We start from the raw sequence: 20674 nt of genomic DNA, 5'->3' as shown, positions 1-20674 counted from the left end.
AAAAGACATGCGAGAGCAACACTTCATGGAACGCATGCAGAAGGTCTCATACAGCTGTGAAAGACATGAAAAACAGTCCAAGATTTTAAGAAATGCCTTTATTTCATCTAATGTCTGTGTGTTCAGTGCAGAGCTGGAACGAGCTGATTAGCCTAGCTTAGCATAAAGACACCTGAAACATCTCTGAAGCTGACTAATTAAAAACTTAAATCTCCTTTTTTATCTGCACTGAAGCAAACATGTAAAAACAGGCAGGTCTGATTTGGAGGTTTAGTGGTTGAAGCTCTGTGGACGAGCGTCGGTTCATCCATCAGCCCTCCTGTTCGACGTGTCGGGCTGCACAGCGGGTTGCCAGGTCCGGTCAGGGAGCACATGCTTCGGTAAAGGTCTGAAAACCTGGAAGCTCCAGTGATGAGACTCAGAGCTGCTGCACGCAGTCAAAGCTGCTGTTCGTCAAGAATCAGTTCCAGCACTTAATTCCCCCTAAAACTACAACCTGTCACGTCATATTTCTGTTTCTGAGCAGTTACTGAGCAGACCCAGGCCGGCCGACTCCAGCTCCATCCCCACAGGTCCAGTGTGAAGGATTCAGAAGGATCTATTGGCCACTAAAGTCCACACACCTTCAATCCACTGACATGAATGAGATATTAAATAATAAGGCAAAATATGTAGGATATACTTTCCAAAATGTTTAACAATTTCTTTAAGAATAACAATCTCGCTGGTTCAGTTAAAGACGTCAGAGCCAACAGTCAGACAGAGACGCGGTAAAAATGGTAAATATTTTACACATTTTAGAGTTCTTTCCTCGACATTTAAGTTATGTAAGTCAGTTCATTTTCAGTATTTCTGCGACTCTGCTCGCCAGACACAAATCAAATGATTTCCCCAGACCACAGCAGAATGCAGTTCGCACAGTGGAAATACTCTCAACTGTCAAAATACCTCTTTAGCATTATTAAACTTGACGGGGCCTCGAGTGTAAAAAAGGGAATTTGGAGAACCGCACTCAGCCGAACGGATCCCTGCTCAGTTTTATCACGGCCGTACAGGACGGAGGCAGGAGACTCTGAATGAAAATAACTGGTTTCAGTTCAACATCTGCCAGAGACGGAGACGCTGAACCCACAGAGGAAGCAGCAGCACAGATGGAGCTGCTGAGACTCCCTGTGGAGTCGACGTGTAGCTCCACAGCCGTCGACTGATCCTCAACAGTCGGCTCGTTTTTAGCCTCAGTTACTCATTGATGGTGAAGTACAACAACCTGAAACAGCGTTTTGCGGGACATGTCCAAGCCTTCGTCCAGTTTTTGTGTTGACAGACAGACAGACGAGGACGGGCAGACTGACCCTCACACAGGTTAGGGTCCGACTTTGCAGCAGGAGGCCAAAGGGTTGAATTTGTGTGTACGTCGCAGGTCCACCAGCGGTATGTCCTGCCACTCGGACAGACCCCCCTGCTGCGCTCCGATGCACTCGTACACTCTGTGGGCTGAAGCAGAGCTCCGTCACCAAAGACGTCACGGTGCACACGAACAAGGACGTATTTTACACGCCGGGAGTTTAAGCTGTTTTCACATAAACACACTTGCTCCTCATGTTGGTGTCTAATGCTCTCTAGTGGTGCATCAGTGGACTTTCCCGGAGTTCAGTCCATCAGACGGATGCTCTGTGTATGAAACCAGCTTCTCCTCATAAGATCGAGACCCAACAACAACCCTAAACCTCATCCCAACCTCACCTGATTGGTGGAGCAGAACACCGCCCAGGAGCGAACCTGTGAGGCTGAACTCAGGTAACAAAGCTCCCAGAACAACTTGAACACCTTCACTCACCTACAGCCATCAGCAGCTCGCTGACTTGATCCCCCGACAGCGCTGACGTCTCTGAAAAGAATAAGCCTCTCTCATTGGCCAGACTCTGTCCTTCCTGCAGGACGACGTAAGAAACATAAGACGTCATCTCATAGACTGAACCTACACTAAAGCACTGAAAAGGGTTTGAAGGAAGGTGGCTTCCTGCGGTCGTACCTGCACTGAGACCTGTCGGTCCTGTGCCAGATCTCCCTTGTTGCCGACCAACCATATGACAGTAGATCCTGGTGTGTACTGTTTCTCAAGCTCTTTGAGCCACACCTGAGCTCTGATGAACGTTTCCTGTGGTGACACAAGCACACAGGTTACAGGTGCACACCAGCCAAGAGAAGACAGGTAAGGTCTGCGGTCAGGCGTCGGCTCCTTTTACCCTTTTGCTGATATCGTAGAGCAGGAGTGCGGTGTGGGCTCCTCTGTAGTAAAGCGGGGTGACGCTGTGGTATTTTTCCTGCCCCGCCGTGTCCCACATCTCAAAGCGAAGAGTCACGTCACTCAGATGGACCACCCGGGTCAGGTAAGCACCTGAGGGAGCACAGCACAGCGACGCCAGGTGAGATTAGATGAGAAGATCGATGCCTGCGAAGCTACAGCCAGGGGACATTAGCCTAGCTTAGCATAAAGGCTGGAAACAAGGGGAACAGCTAGCCTGGTTCGTTCCAGGGCTAACAGTGTGCCTGCTGGCAGTAATAAAGCTGGTTACTAACAGTCCAACACAAACCTGTAAACTACGACCTCCTGATCAAAGATCCTGTTGATTCGTCAAATTTAAAGATGCCAGTAGGCAAAGTTTTATCAACACTCACCACCCGGGTGAAAAAAAACTTCAGTTACACTCTTTGAAGAATGTACTAAGTACACTTTGTGCAATTCAAATGTACCTACGTGTACTCAAGTAGCCCTTGAGTACCACTTGAGTAATATTTGAGTATACTTGAAGTGTAAATAATAAGTCAAGTTAAAGTTCGTAAATCTTTAAGTGTACTGAAGTACAATCAGGATTCAGTCAAAACACACTCGTGGTACAATTGTTATCACCAGTGTGTCGGAAATATACTTAAATATACTTCAGAAGAAGTGAAATTAAAGTACATTTTCAAGGACTTGAACATAAGCATACTACTCATAAGTACACTTTATTCCTATTACTTGGAATTTAGTACACTTAAGTACAATTTATAATACACTTACAGTAGAGTACACTTTTATAAGTACTGTGAAATAACACTTGAAGTATTGCAGAATTAGTATATTCAGAGTTGGACTTAATCTGTTTAGAAGAACACTTTTTGAAAGTATTCGTCAAACACACTTTAAACTAAGTGACTTTTCTTCACTTCATTGTATTTGTAGTACACTAACGTATACTGCAGTTTGAGCTGGGGTCTCCTCTGTTTCCAGTCTTCATGCTGAGCTTCAGAGTTACTAAAATTCACTCTGATGTGTTTTCACTGCTCTCCAAAGCTCCCGGTGTCGTGCACTCACAGCCTACAGTCGGCGATGTGCTCCTGAACTCGTCCTTGCTGAATCTCAGAGCCAGACTGGACTTCCCCACACCAGAACCTCCCAGAAGCACCATCTTAACCCTGAGGGTCCGCACCGGCCTGCACAGAGTGCCTCTGTGGAGCTGTGGAGCTCCTCCTGCCTCGCTCGGGAGATTTTCCCCCATCAAAGGTTCCCTTAAATCCAGAGAGTGAGAGGATGCAGGTGGACGGGACAGTCCTGGTCCAGCAGTCAGTCCTCTTCCTGTTAAGAAGCAGCAGCTTCTCCAAACCGTCTTAAAACGTCTTCTTCGCTGTCAGAGTCTGCAGATGCACCAGCTTCACCTTGTTATACAGAAATAAAAGTAAAACCAGAGCCCCGTCTGAACATGCCAAAGAGCAGCAACTGAATTTCACTTCCTTGTGCGCAGCCACAGCCGAGCCATAAAACCCTCCAGCCAGTTATTAGTGAGCAGCACTGGAACTCGGCTTCAGCTGATCAGACCTCACACAAGCGTTGAAGCACGAGTGTTTATGGTGAAGTTAAGGTGCATAAACAGAAACCAAAGGGTTTATGGGAAATGTTGGACGATCCCCAAAGTTTGGTGTTGTTTCACTTCCACTCTGCTCTTTCAATGTCAGACACAAAAAGTTGTGTCTAATGCAATTATGTATTTTACTTCCAGTATGAACGGCCTGCATCAGTAAGCATGCTGTACGGGAAAATGACCAGTATCAGTCATCAGAGATCGGAAATGTCGCCTTTGTTTGTACACGCATGACAAAGGCTGCTCAGATTCTGCACACTTCCTCCTGTGCACCTCGGTCCATGACACCGTGTCAACACAGGAGGGCGCCATCGCACATGTTACCGCCTTGTAGTGATAAAGTGTCCGCCTTCACAGTCTGAGGGCACGTGTCTGCGATATCTTTGATATTCTCTGTGAACTATTACCACATTTCAGTTTCAACAGTTACTCTGCATTATCACTGAATAAGACAATCAACCATATCAATTAGAAACCATATTCAAATTAATCAGATATGTATATAAGAAAATATAAGGAGATGTCTTGAAGTGTCTTAAATGGATGATGAGATGCTTTCGAGGCTCCCTGACGATGCATCGTAAGTCTCAGAAAAATGACACAACAAAGTTCTCAGTCAGACACACTTTTGCCCACGTGGCTGTGAAATGACGCACAGGACAGTTTAAAGTTTTCTAATTCAGCCTTAATTAAATTACAATGGCTCTATTGAATCAGTGAATAAATAAAAGTTCCACATGGTAAAACTGTGATGCCACGATATATAAAAAGCATCCAGTGAGGTCACTGTGAATCATCTCAGACACAGTACGCTGGACCATTACATCAACATTATGGGATGTACATTGTGCCATTCAGGCTGAGCTCATGTCTCTTTAAGAAAGTCCAGACTGTGTTCAGAGGCCGCCGGCCATCAGTAAAAATAGCAGAGGGGGTGTGAGAGAGTGCGATAGCCCCTGCAGGAGCTGCGGTCTGGGCCTGAAACTGAAGCCCCCTGAACATGTATGGAGCCCCCGGCCAGAGGTTCGTGCTGCATTCACGTACTCTGCGTAAACGCCGCGCTCTAACTGAGTTCTGAAGCAGTGTCATAGGAAAACTTTTTTGTGATTAGTTGATTCATCATTAACCTCCTGCTTCTCGTTTTGGGGGTTTCCTTTTTTTGACAATTGGCTGGACAAGTCATTGTTGAAGAGTCACTTTGGGCTCTGAAATCTGAAAAACTCTGAATTTTTACAAACCAAACAATCAATCGATCAACGGACAAAATGCTCAGCAGATTAATGCATAATGAAAATAATCATTAGTCATCAGTCCTAAAGAAAAGAGTTAAAAAGTAAGCTTCTCGTCAACTGAGGACAACAGAATAAACCTTATTCTAATGATACTACGTGTAATCGTATAACAGTCCAAGGGGACACTTTTCAGTATTGAGTACTTTTACTATTAATGCTTGAAGTAAACGTTCCGGACTACTACTTTTACACAGATAACATTTTCAATAGGCCTGCAGGACTTTTACTTGTAATGGGTATTTTGAATATCGAGTATTAAGTGAGTATTTTCAGGGTTGTATTAATACTTTTAGGCCTTTTCTTTATTCCTGAAGGGGTCTTTCTTGTTTCCTTCCCACTACTTATTCAGGTTCAAATATGCCTTCTGCCTTACCAGTGTGGTGAATTGCCAAGATTTTCACCGTTTTTATTGTTTGTCAAATTTCCGACATCACGTGAAGGCAGCGTGATTGAGTGCAGTCTTTGAAGTTCGTCAGTCTGACAGGTCCGAGTCTGATCCGTCCGCCGAGGAGCCGAACTGCTGCTAGATTAACGTCAGGCGGCTGAAAATGTTTTAATAACCGTAGTTTAACTACAGTTAATGTTTTTTTTTTTTTTATGTCGGTGTTGTTTTATTTTCGTGAATGACAGACGGCCACGGACGCGGTTTAAATGGACAGTGCGAAGCTGCGGTGAACGGTTCCGAGCTTGCCAGTAAACGCATCAGAGGCGCACGTGGGGTCACCGACAGTTTGAATCAGTTCGTCGCGAGTTGGTGCGTCGTTACAGAAACACAGGAAGAAGCGTGAAAAACGGATATAAGACAATGACCTATTCTGTGAGCGCCAGCGGACACGGTGCGTTTTTACCTCCCCGTCTTTAACTTTAACGTTTTAGCGGCACATGAGACCCGCGAGCTGACTGCCGGACCGCGAAGTGACTTTAACTGCCGACAGTGGATGAGTGTTTGAGGAAACATGGGGACTCAGGGCACCGGACGGAAAAGATCCACCAAGAAGGAGCGATCGACGGCAGAGGACGATGCCCTGAATCTCATCGCGAGAGAGGTGAGCGGAGACTTTAAAGACGTTCAATAAAATCCTTTCTTTCAGCCTCAAATGACGGACTTCACCTCCTCAGCCTCCCGCGTAACAAACAAATGACCCCAAAACCTACATAGTGCCTGTGGAGGTGGAGAAGCTGACAGCTGCTGCAGCGACAAACTTCTATTTTTAAGTCCAAAATCACAATTTAACCAGAATTTTACCTCCCGGTGGAAAAAAAGACAGAAAAAACCACCATTGTTCCCAATTAAACTCTGAGTTTCACCACTGCCTGTGAGTGTCCGTGTCCTCACCACAGGCAGCAGATGGACGTTGCCATCAGTGCTGTTCATTTCCTGAAGTCAAGTTTTCCCATTGATTTCCAAACTTCCAGACAAGAGTTGGTTCCTCTCATGCCAATCCAGTATGAAAATTATACATGATGATGATGATGATGGTGGTGGTGGTAAAACATGTAATTGTTGCCTTCTGTCTTCTCCGGTTGGTCCAACAGCTGAGAGCTGGTCTGCAGAAAACCATTTAATTTAAAAGCTGAAGAAGTTTTTTTTTTGTTTTTTTTTTTCTTCTTCTACTGTGCACAAGTACAGGAGCATTAAAATATGTCTGCAAGGCAACCGAGCAGGCCAGGAGCTGAACACCTGAAGGGTGCATCCGAGCTGTGTCACCATAACATGATGATTAAACTAGTCATTTATAAATTGTGCAAAGAAAATAACATTTCAGTGCAGGTTTTAATGGCTGCAGGGGTTTGGAGAAGGAAAACTATTGGCTGATGTATTAGTAAACTGATGTCAGTCAATCAAGTTGTCTGAACCACAGCGTAAACACATTCAGTTCTAATTATGGAAGCTATTGTCGGAAGTCCTGTCTGAGCTGCATGGGACACAGTGCTGTGGTGGTTCTGGTTTTTGTGACCAGCAGCTGATTAAAATGTCTCACTGTGCCAGAGAATCCGCCTCTCGTGTGCTAACCTGCAGGGATTGTTGGGCCACCCCTCAATAATGCAACGCCGCAGTTGGCAGCGGCCTCTTGTAGTTGTCTTTTAGAGGCGCTGAAGTCGTGTTGTGACAGGTTTACACCGATTCAAGCTTTCTAATCTCTTTATGACGACGAGTCTAGGGGAGGGTAAATGAATGTTTTGTGTGAGGAATAATGGAGTGGTGCATCTTCGGGGTTTAAGTCGCCCTGTTTGAAGTGTGATACCCTGCACGCTTTTGTCTGTGCTGCTGCCTTTGAGGTGTGAAACACAGGCAGAAAACCATTATTTGACTCTAACATCGCAGCAAAAGGCCTGAAAAGTACCGTTATGAAGAATCCATCCCAGCAGAAACACTTTCTCTCACAGCGAGCTGAATGGCGCCATCATAGCCGCCATCGCCCAAATTTAGGACAGCTTTGACTCACTTTGCTCAGTTGGGAGGAAGTCGGGTCTGTGCTAAGCCAACCCGGATGTTTCAGCACATTTGCATGCCACCCTGAACCGACAGGCCCTCGCTCTGTTGCCATCGTGTTCAGCGGCGGGCCTGCAGCGGTTTGACTGAATATTATCTTCTCTGAGCTGGTTATTTACGCTGCAGGAGTGTATCTGAGGTTGCACATTCCTGGAGCTGGTAATCGTTTCATGTTGTCGTCTATTTGCAGCGGCAGCACTGTTACCCGGCGGAGCTCACACTCAGTCGGTCGCACACATCCAAACAGGAGATGCTCTGATGAATTAATCATGTTTCTTGTGTTGGCGAGGCTCAGGTCTGACATTATAACGGCGTCTGTGGCCTGTTTTCTGTCACGTCTGCGCAGCGGAGGGAAAGTCTGTGCCTTTAAGCAGCAGAGGGGTCACGTCCCTCACTGGCAGTCCTCTGACAGGATGGTATGTCAGCCCTGATGAGTTGGCCCGTTCTGCAAAAGAGTTTTAAAAATAGACCCTCCTGGATGATCAGCTGTCGCTGCACCCCCAGTTTTAGATTTGGTCTGTGGGTGGGGGATGGGGACGGAGGAGGAGGAGGGCTGTGCTTGACCACCTGGCCGTCCCACCGGCACGGAAACGTGGACACAGTGTGGGATTGTTGGGCAGAAGGTTGGAGATGCTGTTCTCGGTCCATCGGCATCACGCCACCCTTCGTTCGTTCCTCCATTCTGTTCGGTGTCACGGGGTTCAGACGGGGTTGTAGACTTGACTGGACCGAAGGGGAGAAGACCGCACAGCAGGAAAGAATGTCAGCATGAAATACCAGAGTGTTGGTGATCCCGTACTTCAGGGAGACGGTTCCCGACCAAACAACTTCACTCCGGCTGTAAACCTGAATTTGTTGCGTGGTGCCGGCGTGCTCCAGCCGACCCGCGCAGGACTTCTATCACTTGTATTACTGCATTTAAATTGCAGTGGTCGTTACGGAATATTCATGAATATTTCTCTCAGATATAATTTGCACAAGAGCAGTGACGTGAACCCACAAACATTTTAATCACGCTTTAAATGAAGGCTGGAGTTTAATGGAGGTCGTCTGAGTCACTGTGCGCCGTGACGTCGTCCGTAAATCCAAACATTTCATGAAGTTATTCCTCTGCCTTAAGTCCAGTTTGTGATGAATGGAGGCACGAAGGAACATGATTTCTAATCTGATTCTACACAGAGTTAAACTCACCAGAAATATCAAATTACACTGTGGAACAAAGTGAAAGAGTAATATTGAAGAAAGGACCTGCGAGAGCTTTTAGCCTAATGATGTATTCCAGACACGGGGGGAGTAGTAGGTGTGTGTGTGTCTGTGTGTGTGTGTGTGTGTGTGTGTGTCTGTTATTCTGGTTGATTGGACCTGGTCACCAGACTTCTTCATGGACTATTTGGAGGTGTCGCAGTGGGAAGATTACAGGTGTAAATGATGAATTGAGTGATGGCTCAGTTCCATTTAGCTGCCTCAGTTTCAGGGATGTGGACGCTGCTCACTGTCAGGCCGTCATGTCTTACTGGGACACTGGACTGGAGCGGACCTCATTGGGTCGAAATTCAGAATAAATTCTTGCTTCACTTATTTTGTTTGTCGTTCTAATTAGCAAATGTTAGCGCGCCAACATGCTAAACTGAAGTGGTGAACATGGTAAACATTATACCTGATAAACGTCAGCACGTTAGCATTGTCACTGTTAGCATGTTAGCATGTTCAAAGCTCCACTGCGCCAAAGTCTCACAGAGACACAAGATTCAATGTCAGTAAGATGCATCAGCAGATTAAAGCCAACAGTTCTAGACCAAAGCAGACGCAGGCTGATAGCCAGCGAATGCAGCCACGTACCTTAAATACTTCTAAATAAATGGTCAGTCGCCTTCAACAGCTTGAATTTTTAATATAAGAAGAAAAGCAGCAATCCGTTGTTTGTATACGTGCGCCTGCTCTTCTAACATGGAGTCACTTTCATGGCTTGTTTTCTCGCCTTGTGGTCTGAGGAACAGTAAATGTTCAGCCAGCTGTGGTTTGAGAGAGCCAGCTGCAGCTTTGGTTTTGGTTATTTACCAACCAGTTCATCAGAAAGCTCTGAGGATAATTTGGTAAACAGGATTAATCAAATCCCCACATGCTGGATCTTGCTGTTGGGGATTTAAGAGTGTTTGTGCTCTTCTGTACATCACAGCTACATTTGGGCATTTGTGCTTGATTTTAGGGTTTTAACAGTGGAAGTGTTTGCAATACGATTCACTACACACATAACAGACCCCCACTGGTGAAATCCCTTCTCCTGAAGTCTCTACACTAACAGGGGTACAGGTGTTTTCAGCCCCTGCTCCAGTAATGAGACAGCATTAGACCTTAGTACCATCAGGGTATGATATAAACCCACTAGCTAACAATCGATTTAGCAGTTTAACCAATGCTAGCTTTGCAGCCACCTGTAACTTACCTGCATACGAATCCAGAATCGGTCAGCAGGAGACAAGACTTTTGTATTGGACCGGTTGTGATTTCCATTGATTGGACTTAACCAGAGCACGTTAGAGGAGGTCTTGGCCCAGATATCTGTCATATCTTACTGGGACATCCATTGGTTGCACCGGAAGACAAAATGTTAGCCATTAGCCCCAAGAGGCTAAACCCTAGGCAGACGATAGCTGATGGCTTCAGAGATTATACTGCATCTAAAAGGAGTTCATATCAAGTGTGCAAACTCTGTTTACCAGAGGACGGTCATATCACTTGAAGTTATTGCTGCTTGGTGCCAAGATAACGTTGAGTCAGTGAAGTCACGGTCATGATGACAGTCTGGATTCAGCCTGAAGCAAACTGCCACTTCCTTGAAAAGGTCTGGTAAAGAGTTCCAGGTTGGATCACACCTGATGCTGTGTGTCGTAGAGGAGATCCAGCGAGTTTGTTCATGAGCACATGCTTGGCTTGAAAACGTTGAGTTTAACTCGACAGCACTCCTGATAGATGTCGACGTTCCGTAGAAAATACTGCTGCATGGCTGAGACACAGAGCTGTATTTGGAGTTAAATGTGATGCAGCTGTTTTTTGGTGGATTGTGTTGGCTGTATGAGGCCTTTGTCTGCTCTGGAGCCTGGTCTCATCGCTCTGAAACAGCTGAAGCAGTCACAGTGACGCATGAGGACAACAGCTAAAGACTGGAGAGACGCTGCTGCAGGAAATTCATTGTAATACTTTGAAGCAGCCTGAGCGTAAACGTTTTTGGTTGAAGGAATCAGACTTTATAGCTCTGAGTCTTAAAGTAAACGTTAAAGCTGCTCTTCTGTCCGACCCTGCCATCGATCGCTCTGAACTGCAGTCCCAGGTGTAACACAATCCCTCATTAAGCTTTAAAATCATCGCACTTGGTTTAACGTGAAGGAGGTGACGAGAAGCTCTGACTGTCAGTGCTGAACACTGTGTGCAGTCAGCTGACTTTCAGCAAGTCTGCACACTGACGGCCAACAGTGTGCTTAAAAATTCTAATATTTGTTCAGCTCTAGAGGACAGGCCACGGGGCCCGAGGGGCCTTTGGACCCTGAGTGTGCCCAGCAAATGTCCCCTCTTACATTTACACTGTTTCTGGTTGAGTGTTGATCAGACGCTGATATTTAAAGGTGAATAAAAACCATGAAAACCAGTTTTTATTACAGTCTGACCTACAGTTATCACTGCGGGCGGTGAGGCTGCTCTGCCTGTTTGAAATACCTCGACAACGATTGTGTGGATTTTCATGACATTTGGATAAACTGTAATAACTTTGTTGGGCCTTTAACTTTTCCTGTAGCGTCGTCATCTGATCAAACTTTGGATCAACACTTCAGTTCAGGACCAAATGCACCCGCGGATCAGATGACTTTCCCATCAGCCTCAGCTGGACTGTGTTTAGTATGAATGGGCAAGTGTTAGCATGCTAACACGCTAAACTAAGATGGTTTTAATGATATTATAACGATGCTAATGTTAGCATTTAGCTCGAAGCACTAAAGGCTGTCAAGCGATGTCTGAGCCTGTTTGACGGCGCTGATGTCATCATCCATGATCGACCTTTCACAGATGTGGAATTTCTTTATCGAATTTCAGTCGTCCGAGGGAAAATGGGGCAGATCTGTGTGTTGGACCGTCGTGGTTGAGGATTTGATGGGTTTAAATACTGGTCTACTTACATACAACTCAAACAAAATCATCTGAATTAGAAGATTCCCGTTTGCTCAGTCAGCAGCGACTCTCCAGGTTTCTGCTGATGGTCTGTTTTGTCTGCGTGAGGCTGAGGAGACAACCTAAACTGGGGATTAAGTCGGCGGGTGTGTGCCGGGTGGCTGTCAGGAGCTCAGTGACGCGTTGAAGAGAATTGAGTATTCAGAGTGGATTAGTCTGGGGCTTGACGGCGAGGAAGGGGAAGCCCACCACACAATCCCCTTTTCATTCTTACAGTCATCCAGCGACCGAGCCTGGAAGCCACAGCCTGCCGTGCGCTCATAGTCGAGTCAGTGTTTAACGCTGGAGACCAGCAGCACACATCTGCACATGGCAGCCAACAGTAAACCCCCCGTGAACAATAGTGAAGATGTGTGAGTGTGTTCCCGTCCAATCCAAGCGCTCGCTTTCATCTAGACGTTGAAATGTGCTCTGCTTCTGAACACAGCGTTTAGGGGAGTCAGACAGGCAGCCATGTTTGTCTGGAGCAGGTTGACGTTTTCCAGTGAACAGCCATTACGCCACGAAGCACTTCAACAAACATTAATGCTCCAAACAACCACTGGTGCATTTCCTGATCTGCGTGTATACACAAACGGCCGGCTTCAGTTCGGCTCGGCTCGGCTGACTCCTTAAAAGGAAGTGGCTGTGTGTGTGTTGGCTTCCTCTGAATGACATCATCGCATGCACAGCCCATGCAGATTGTTATCACAAACTCCTTCCTGTTTATTCACAGCGGCTGAGTTTCTTCCAAAGCTCAGGGAGCGATGGAGGGAGGGGGTGGAGCCCAGGTGTCACAGTCCGTCAGACCAGGTCCGCTGAAGGTGGTGAAGCCATCGATAACACTGATTCAGCCACATCCTGACAAAAACTGCCTTTTTCCTTTCAGTAGTTTCAGGATTGGACACCTGAGAGCTCCGGTCTCTTCAGCTCTGTCACACTGTGTTCTGATCTGCCTGTGGGGCACAGCCCAGCCTGCACCAGAGACCACCGCCGTCATTCGTCGTCATTCACGTAGAATAAGGTCCAAGCTCCATCACGTTCCACTCCGACTCTCAGTAAGAAGAGCTCAGCGTCATCTCAGGCTGGAGGAGGAACCTTCGCACTTGACACCTGAGAGAGAGACCAGAGCTGCAGTTTGAGGCCTGAAAGCTTTTAGGATTTGTAGAAAATGAGGGACCAGAGGTGAAAAGAGCCGAGACCGATGTGAGCGCTCAGTGTGAAGGTGTGGAGCGCAGTGATTGGTGGTGTTGGGTTTGACCATTCATCACTTTATTTATCGTCGTTCCCCCTGAAGTCATAGAGACGTAAATCATCTTTTGGAAGTAAACATGCCGCAGAGATTCCTCTCTGCCGCCTGCCGGCCTCCTGTTTTTCACCGCGCTCGCAGGGCCACATTGTGTAACTTCCTGTGAGGTGTTGCTCGCTCCCATCATGCTTCAGTCGCAGTGAGAGTTGCAACATAAGCTGTTGCTGCCTGAAGCACCACATTCAGGCTGCAAGAAGCTTCCTATTACCTCCACAGAGGAAAACAAGGAGGCCCCACAGTGTGTAGCCAAATGGAAACATGTGGGCAACCTCAGCTAAACATCTGCAGTGACGCTGGTACGCAGCACGTCACAGTCGTGTTGCAGTAACAGCCACGGCTTCTGGAGGAGTTCAGTTTGGTGTTTGTTGTCTGAATGGTTGAGGGTTTTCTGGTGTACGTCACTCTTGATTTAGATGTTTGTATCTCCAGAAGAACTTAAAGTACAGGGAGAAGTGTTTCGCTGACGTTGTAATGCAGTTTCTCTGGGTGCATCCAGCTGCCTCCCTTGTTTTATTTTTAGAAATGTCCAAAGCTCTATTTGTTTTATTCCTGACCTGACGCAGCCCCGCATATTTATCTGCTACCCAGTTTGTTTGCAGCTCCACAGCTGCTCCATGTGTTTGTGGTGGAGGGTCAGTTGCATGGCCGTGCGAGTGGAGGCACTTCAAGGTGTTTCATGAGCATGCAGGACTGTCCTGATCTGTGTGGGTCTGTGTGTCTGTGCACGATCTGCAGGGTGTAAACATACGTGGCGTCCTGAGCTACGAGGTTAGCTAGCAGTATCGGTTAGCTATTAACTAAGTTATCAATGTCAGACAAGGGTTAGAGGCCTGAGACTTTCAGCTTCATCATCAGGCAGTGGGATCTGCCTGTTTCTAAAGTCAAGAATGAACCTCATTCATGCTTAAGTTGAGTGATATTTTCCATGAGCTTGAAACTTGTACATTAGTATTAGCCTCAAAGCTAATGTTAGCTGTAATGTGACTGTAAATCTGGTTGTATAAATATTAACGACTGCTGAGCTGCACTGCACTTCAGCTCCATTCAGGATCTCCATATCTTCACATTAGTCGTGTGTTTAATCGCCTCCCAAAGGCTTTGTGAGAATTTACAGTCCTTTTTCGTGGTTTGTAGTTTTCTCTGTGAGCACATGTTGAATCATTTTATAAACAGTTTAGAAGGATTTGGAAAGAAAGCGTTTGATTTATCCCTCTCTGCTCCTGGAGAGAAAGTCGTCCTTTCATTTGACTCATGCATGTGGCCGCGCCGTTAGCTGAGCGTTTTAGCAGCCACTCCCTTTTAGGCAACATCTGGGAGGTTTATAAGCTTTTACTAAGAGGAAGGAAGCTTTTTTCTGCAGCTACTCATCATAACCCTCAACTGGATAATAAGCAAACTGTGTGCGTGAATCCACTTAATGGTCCCGCCTGGTTTGAAATGCAGGAATCAGTTATTTCTGTGTGCTCTCTCTGTCCCGCCTGTCAGCGCTCACAGTCATTAAAATACCGTCCATTTCGGTCGCTGAGCGCTGGCATTCAGGGCGTGGGAATCCGGCTCGCTGCAGAAGGACTCGGCCCGGCCTGGCATCTGGTTCTGGTGGCACTTGAAGGCTCGGCGTCCTTCTGGACCGTCAGCAGACTCGAGGGAGCAGGCTGATAGAAGCCAGATCTGTCCTCTGCAGTCACCTCGGGATGTCGCGCGCTCTGCGTAGGCCTGAAGAGTGCAGCTCAGACCTCTCTGTGCAGGACTCTTACATCAGCTTTCTGATGGCAGGAGATTGGAAATTTAAAGGAAACTTGAAGGAAGTTTAAAACAGTAATTTTGTGATGTAAAATCAAACGTCATTTCGGCTTTAAGGCACAGCTCCGCGTTGATAAAACTACAAGTCAGGACTGAGAGGAAGGAGAAGGTGCAGCGCGTCACATAATCCACCTTAACTCAATGTGTTTGAGACGAACCCTGGCTTAAACTTTGTCTTTCATCAGCCTGTAAATCCTCTGCGAGGTGATGTCTGAGGAACACGTCTCGTCTTTATGAACTAGCTCACTGGCTCTCAGGAGGACAGTCACACTATTGAAAATGTGCTGAATTAGAACGGTTTTGATAGAACCCGAAACCATGTAGGTCATTATAAATAGCTGTAAAGGAGGAGGGAAAAGATGTATGATTCTGTCTTCTGGCCTATTTAGATGCAGATCCTGTACACTCACAGGTAAAACATGCACGCACACGTTACTGTGTGTTTCTGACTGTGAAAGGTGCTTTTTAAAGAGAAGAGCACAGATCTGATAGTTGTAGAAAAGCAGGCGGGTGGAGTTTGACACATTAAGGCAAATCAGGTGCTCCCAGGTGGAGCAGTGAACCTCCAGCTGTGCAGATTAGCGTTTTTGTCTGTGCTGAATACACACCGGCCCGAAGAGGGAGTGACTGTTTGTCCGGCTGTTTTCAGAGAAACCAGTCGACTTGTAGTCAGCCTGGTTTAATGACTCAAAGTGAGCGCGCTCCTAAGCCAGCACAGCACCTCCACCCAGTAAAAAGGCAGGCAGTAATGTGAAAATGATGAAATGATTCACACCTCAGTTTCAGGAGGGTTTCCAGGGGCTTCGACTGAAAGCACAGAGGCTGAACGTGCAGACAGAGCAAAGAGTGGCTGTGATGAACAGAGACAGCAAAGTCTCTTCAGATCAGCTGACTTTACATCTGAATTTTCTCTCTTCACTGGATTTACATCTTATTTTACAGCCATCAAATGTCAACCTAATGAATACAAACGAAACTCACAAAACGTCAAGAAAGGACACATTCTTACACCTGAAAACTACAACCGAACACCTTCTGAATCCACGTCTCCTTCTCTGAACCAGCTAAACTGCCTCGTTAACTCCTCGTAAAACAGAGTCTTTCCTGACGTTTTTCTGGCTCTGCAGGCAGTTTTCTCTGCCGCCTCCCTCTGCAGTCACAGGCCTCTTTATGCGGCTCTCAGCTAAAGGAAATCACAGAAGTCGCCCAGGACTCATGGTCCATATGAACTGAGTGCCGTTAAGAACCGTGCTGTAAATGCTGAGCTCTCTATTAGACACGTTAAAATGATGCTTTCGGATCCACAGTTTAACTCTCGCCTCACTTTCTTTCTACAAAGTCTTGGAAGTCAGTCTCGGGCTTGTTTACACGCGCTCGCTCTCGTTGGGTGGAGTTTACAGCATCCGGAAAATTCGGCGTGTGGAATAAGCTGTCACTCACAGGAAAGGCTCATTCAATGTGGCGTGATTGTGTGCACGTCCTGGCACTCACTGTATTGTGTTGTGTTGCATTGTTTGGCTTCGGTGGCACCCGCCCATCTGACATTCAGAACAGCTGAAAGATGTCTGCCACTGGTTTCCAGCCCAAGCTGAGTCACACTGAGCAGCGTGTCAGCTTCTCCCTGGCCTCCTGTTTGAATGGAGTCGGTCGAAGCTCAGGTACAGCCTCACACCTGAAGGCCTTGTTCTCTGTGTGTCTGAAAGCCAAAGAACAAATGTCAAGAATCCAAGGACGATGAGCAATCATTGACCGACTGTGAGGAAATAACATCGAAGCAGTCAGCGTGACTTGCTCGATTAGTCATTTGAGTGAGGACAGCGTTCTTTTTGAGAATTTCCTGGTACCCATTCACACACATCCTCGAGCAGGAGGTGATGAGCACGCACACACAGCTCGCTGCAGGCTGCAAAGCATCTCAACTGATGCAGCAGCAGCGAGCCTGCTGTTCCAACATCGAGGCCTCTGCCGCCCGTTAAAGCAGATTCAGGCAGATGGCCGTTACATAAGTCATCCTGCAGACTTCAGGGCTACACCAGAGGAGCATCTGTACTCTGAAGGCACTGCTGCACCCACCTCTGTAGGCGGAGAGGTTCACGTCTGTCGCTCGTTCCAGGTGTGCGGTCAGGTGTGCGGTCAGGTGCCTGTGATCAAACCGCACTGACATGCAGCTTCACGTGATGTGTCAGGAGGCGCTGAACGGCACAGGACGTGGACAGAGCAGAGTGTCCCACCGAGGAGGATTCATGAGGAAGAAACCCACCGCACACACAAACAGGGCTGCCACACACACACACACACACACACACACACACACACACACACACACACACAAGCAGATCAGGAACACTGAGCACGTGTGTTTTCGTACAGTACGGTATGATAATGCCATTTATTTTGTGATACTGGGACAGATATTTGTTTTATTTAGTAATAATGCTCGTTGAGGACTCGGCTGGATCTCCAGGCTGGTAAACGTATGTGAGCAGGCTTCACCGCCTCACGACCAAAGGTTTCCTCACGGTGTGTGCGTGGACGTGCTCTCCTTTGAAGTCAGTCTCTTCTTTGTCTGTGTCTTCCTGTTTCTTGGTCACGATGACTGACACTGGGGAAATGCATTAGTGGGACGATAGGAGTGGTTGCAGTGACCCCGCCTAGAGGCGAACAGGCTGCAACCACACAGCGTCGACCACGAAGTTAGAGGAAGGAAATGCTTACACACACTCATACAGTGCATGCTCTGAGAGAGGTCCTTTTATGGACAAGGCCCTGCTCTCCTCTGAGTGCTGAGAGGAGCCAAGGCAATGCCCTCAAACAGAAATATAGACATACATACACACATTTACACTGCTGTGACTGCATGTCCGCATGGCTCTTCGGGTATTTCACAAGTTTGTGCATTTCTGAATACAGTCCACTGCATGTGTTCAGGGTGTCAGGGGAGGCGTGTGGACAGTGCTGCAGTGCTGGGACTCCAGAGTACAGAACATGATCTGTGAGGGCTTAAAACGGGTCATTACAGCCGACGTGCTCTGACGTTTTAGGAGCTGTTCTTTGGTAAAACTGTTAAACTCTGGATCTTTTTAAAGAAAGGGTCCAACTCGTGGTGCATTTACTTCCCAATAGGGCTGCACGACAAACCAAACTCCGGCTCCAGAGAGGGCCTTTCACATTTTTTGCATTTTTAATATTCACTGAAGGTTCTCCTGCTTGGAAAGGAGGAGTTGAGGTGAGGAGGGTTCAGTTGGTTGCAGTCTGCAGCTTCACCACTAGATGCTACTAAATCCCACACACTGGAGTTAGATCAGTTCCCAGTGTGCTGTGGTGGTGGGGGGGTGTTGTTTAAACTGATCCAGGACATGCAGAGTATCACCTGCCTGCAGACATGCATGTGATACACCTGCTGTCACAGCTGATGTCACCTGGATGCTCGAGGCGGGCGTTCAGTGACACCAGGCGGCCTCTGAGTGTGTGTTTTCCCGTCATCAGTGGCTCAGAGCTGCAGGCCTGCTCCCAACGTCAGGAACACTGAACACATTCCTCCTCGTGTCTGGAGGGCTGAGCCAAGTGTTCGTTTCGTTAGAGGAGGTTCGACCTTTAAAGTACCAGATATTCTGAGTGTTAGTTGTGTATGTTTACATGAATAACACACTGCATATGTGACATGTCCTCTGACTGTGATATATTTATATGTACAGCAGAAAGCAGATGTATTTTTTCCATTATCTTGCAGCCTTACTTCCTCATGCTCCACAAATTTCACACGTCTCTGTCGAGGAACTGCAGCTCTGCTCACACGCGTGTCCATGTGTAGATGTGTGTCACTCCCAGATAAACAGGCTGCTCTTTCACTTCTCTTTTTCTATTTTTCTCCCTCTTTCTGTTTCTGTGTCCGTCCTCAGGCCGAGGCCAGGCTGGCGGCGAAGAGGGCAGCGAGGGCCGAGGCCAGAGAGATCCGGATGAAGGAGCTGGAGAGACAACAGAAAGAGGTAGAGGTCAAGATACACTCTCACATTTAACAGTGTCAGGACAGGATGCACCTCAGCGAGACCGTCAGGGTCATCAGGGCCTGTCGTACCACCGCCTGACACGCCGGCGTTGGTTTTATTCGTGCATCACGTGGATTTCCTGTTTGTTTGGAATCACGGCTCAACCCAAACGACGGGGGAGTCGTCATATTACTGCAGTCTTATCACAGTCCAGTCTGTGACACAAGGTGCTGCTGTATCCCATTATGCATTACGCTAAGTAACCAGAGGATTTCCGCCTCTCGTTGGTACTCTGTTGGCAGTTTGGACCTAAAGCGTTTCCTGTCAGCGTCGCTTGACGCTCTTAAGCTGTGGCTGTTAAATCCTGTGGGTCATGGGTCAGACGTGTACACAGTGCTGTCGCTGCAGCGCTGCGAGAGCAGAAAGAAGCTAGAAAAGTAAAAGAAACGCACAAAGTGAAAGTGAATTTCTGTTTAAAACAATGTGAAACGTCTGGAAGATTCTGTGGGGGATGAAATGTCACTGCAGCTCACCTGCAGCTCACCTGCTGTCTTCACTTACTTTGACTGGTGTTCAGCAGCTCATTAAAGTAAGGATTCATACATCTGAAGGTTCCTTTGGTTTAGAGGACATCAGAGTTAACTTCAGCTTAAGTGACCAGTTAACTTAATATTTTCTTTACAGCGTCGTTTAGCAGCTAAAGGAAAGAGACCGAAGGCCTCAAAGGGGTTAATCTTTGAACCAGTTCCAGTTCATCTCAGACCAAAGTGAGGAACTGGTCAAGGCCTCTGATGGAGACTTCTCATGTCTCACTCTTAATTGGAGATGAAGAATGAGGTGAACTGTAACACTGCTGCTGTGGTTCTTATACTTTAACGAGTTCTTCCAAAACAGAACAGATATTAAACTCTTTCATCTGTAATGTAAACATGTGGAGGGACGTTTTTCAGTTTGAAGAAAAGTTCACCAGCTCAGGAAGTTTCATCGTTTACTCTGCAGATAAGCACATACAGTTCGTAGTATTGCAGTACTTGTAGTATTTGCTCCTCTGATTGGCTGTCTAAATAAAAGATTTGAGTCCGTCTTTGCTCATGTTGAGTGCAGAAGTTTGATATAGTAGATAAATCCAGAGACCCTGACGGCAGCACGGTGCTGGTCTGTGTGTGGCTGTGTGTTTGGACTGCAGGTCAGTGGTGTGTTACCTGAGCTTGTCTTTAATTTAGCACCTCTGATCTGTCGCACCTTTGCCCAGCTCACTATTCTTAGCCCGGAGTAATCCTGTGCACACAAACAGACCTCTGCCTCTCACCTGTCCAAACCGAACTCCTAAAGGTGAACTCAGCTCTGTCTCCAGAGAGGATTTGGAAGTTAAGACCACAGAAAGTGTACTGAATGTAAGTCTGGAGGCCTAAAGATGTTTCTTATTGTTAGTGCTTCAGATAAACCCCTAATCAATAAAACAGATTTAACAGACGCCTTAAACCGTGAAGCAGAATCTCAGCCTCTCTCCTTTAAAAAGAACCACTTTACATCCCTCTAATCCATTTTACACCAGTGCTTTGGTGCGTGACACGAAGTCTTTTCCCATTAAGGTGAACTGGGACAAGCAGCGTTCCAGCAGAACTCAGTTATTCAGCAGTGGAAGCAGGTGGTGAGCCCAAACAACAACAGTGTACATGTGCGCAGACACA

The 20674-nt window shown here is 46.9% G+C and overlaps 2 protein-coding genes across 10 annotated transcripts in view; one reads left to right on the top strand and one right to left on the bottom strand.

Annotated features, from left to right (window-relative positions):
* Positions 1 to 1363: 1363 nt before the first annotated feature.
* LOC143330558 (ras-related protein Rab-17-like) lies at positions 1364 to 3652 on the bottom strand. Its single transcript, XM_076747224.1, has 5 exons — positions 3359 to 3652; positions 2247 to 2398; positions 2033 to 2158; positions 1838 to 1931; positions 1364 to 1494 (listed from the first exon to the last, which is right to left on the bottom strand). The coding sequence occupies exons 1-5, from the start codon at positions 3540 to 3542 to the stop codon at positions 1364 to 1366; spliced, it is 687 nt and encodes a 228-aa protein (XP_076603339.1). The 5' UTR covers positions 3543 to 3652.
* A 2000-nt stretch (positions 3653 to 5652) lies between these two features.
* Positions 5653 to 20674, top strand: part of lrrfip1a (leucine rich repeat (in FLII) interacting protein 1a) — a 34964-nt gene continuing 19942 nt past the window's right edge. For 5 of the 9 annotated variants that reach the window (XM_076746415.1, XM_076746419.1, XM_076746416.1 and 2 more), the window contains exons 1-2: positions 5703 to 6240; positions 18897 to 18983. In XM_076746415.1, coding sequence (XP_076602530.1) covers positions 6151 to 6240; positions 18897 to 18983 — 177 coding nt within the window. In that variant the 5' untranslated portion in view covers positions 5703 to 6150. Of the gene's footprint in view, positions 6241 to 18896; positions 18984 to 20674 lie in introns of all 9 variants that reach the window. The other 4 variants (XM_076746423.1, XM_076746420.1, XM_076746424.1 and 1 more) reach the window with 4 other exon arrangements.

Source organism: Chaetodon auriga, chromosome 13 (genome assembly GCF_051107435.1).
Source record: "Chaetodon auriga isolate fChaAug3 chromosome 13, fChaAug3.hap1, whole genome shotgun sequence".
Classification (NCBI taxonomy): domain Eukaryota; kingdom Metazoa; phylum Chordata; class Actinopteri; order Chaetodontiformes; family Chaetodontidae; genus Chaetodon; species Chaetodon auriga.
Note: the sequence above shows the minus strand (reverse complement) of the source record. Positions and strands in the feature narration are given on the sequence as shown.

What these genes read in the sequence shown, in the direction of transcription:
- LOC143330558 (XM_076747224.1), bottom strand. Translation starts at nt 3,542, where the DNA reads ATGGGGGAAAATCTCCCGAGCGAGGCAGGAGGAGCTCCACAGCTCCAC. An exon ending in TCTACGATATCAGCAAAAGG is followed by an intron (nt 2,159 to 2,246) that starts GTAAAAGGAGCC and finishes GTGTCACCACAG; the next exon opens with GAAACGTTCATCAGAGCTCA. An exon ending in CGAGCTGCTGATGGCTGTAG is followed by an intron (nt 1,495 to 1,837) that starts GTGAGTGAAGGT and finishes GCTCTGCTTCAG; the next exon opens with CCCACAGAGTGTACGAGTGC.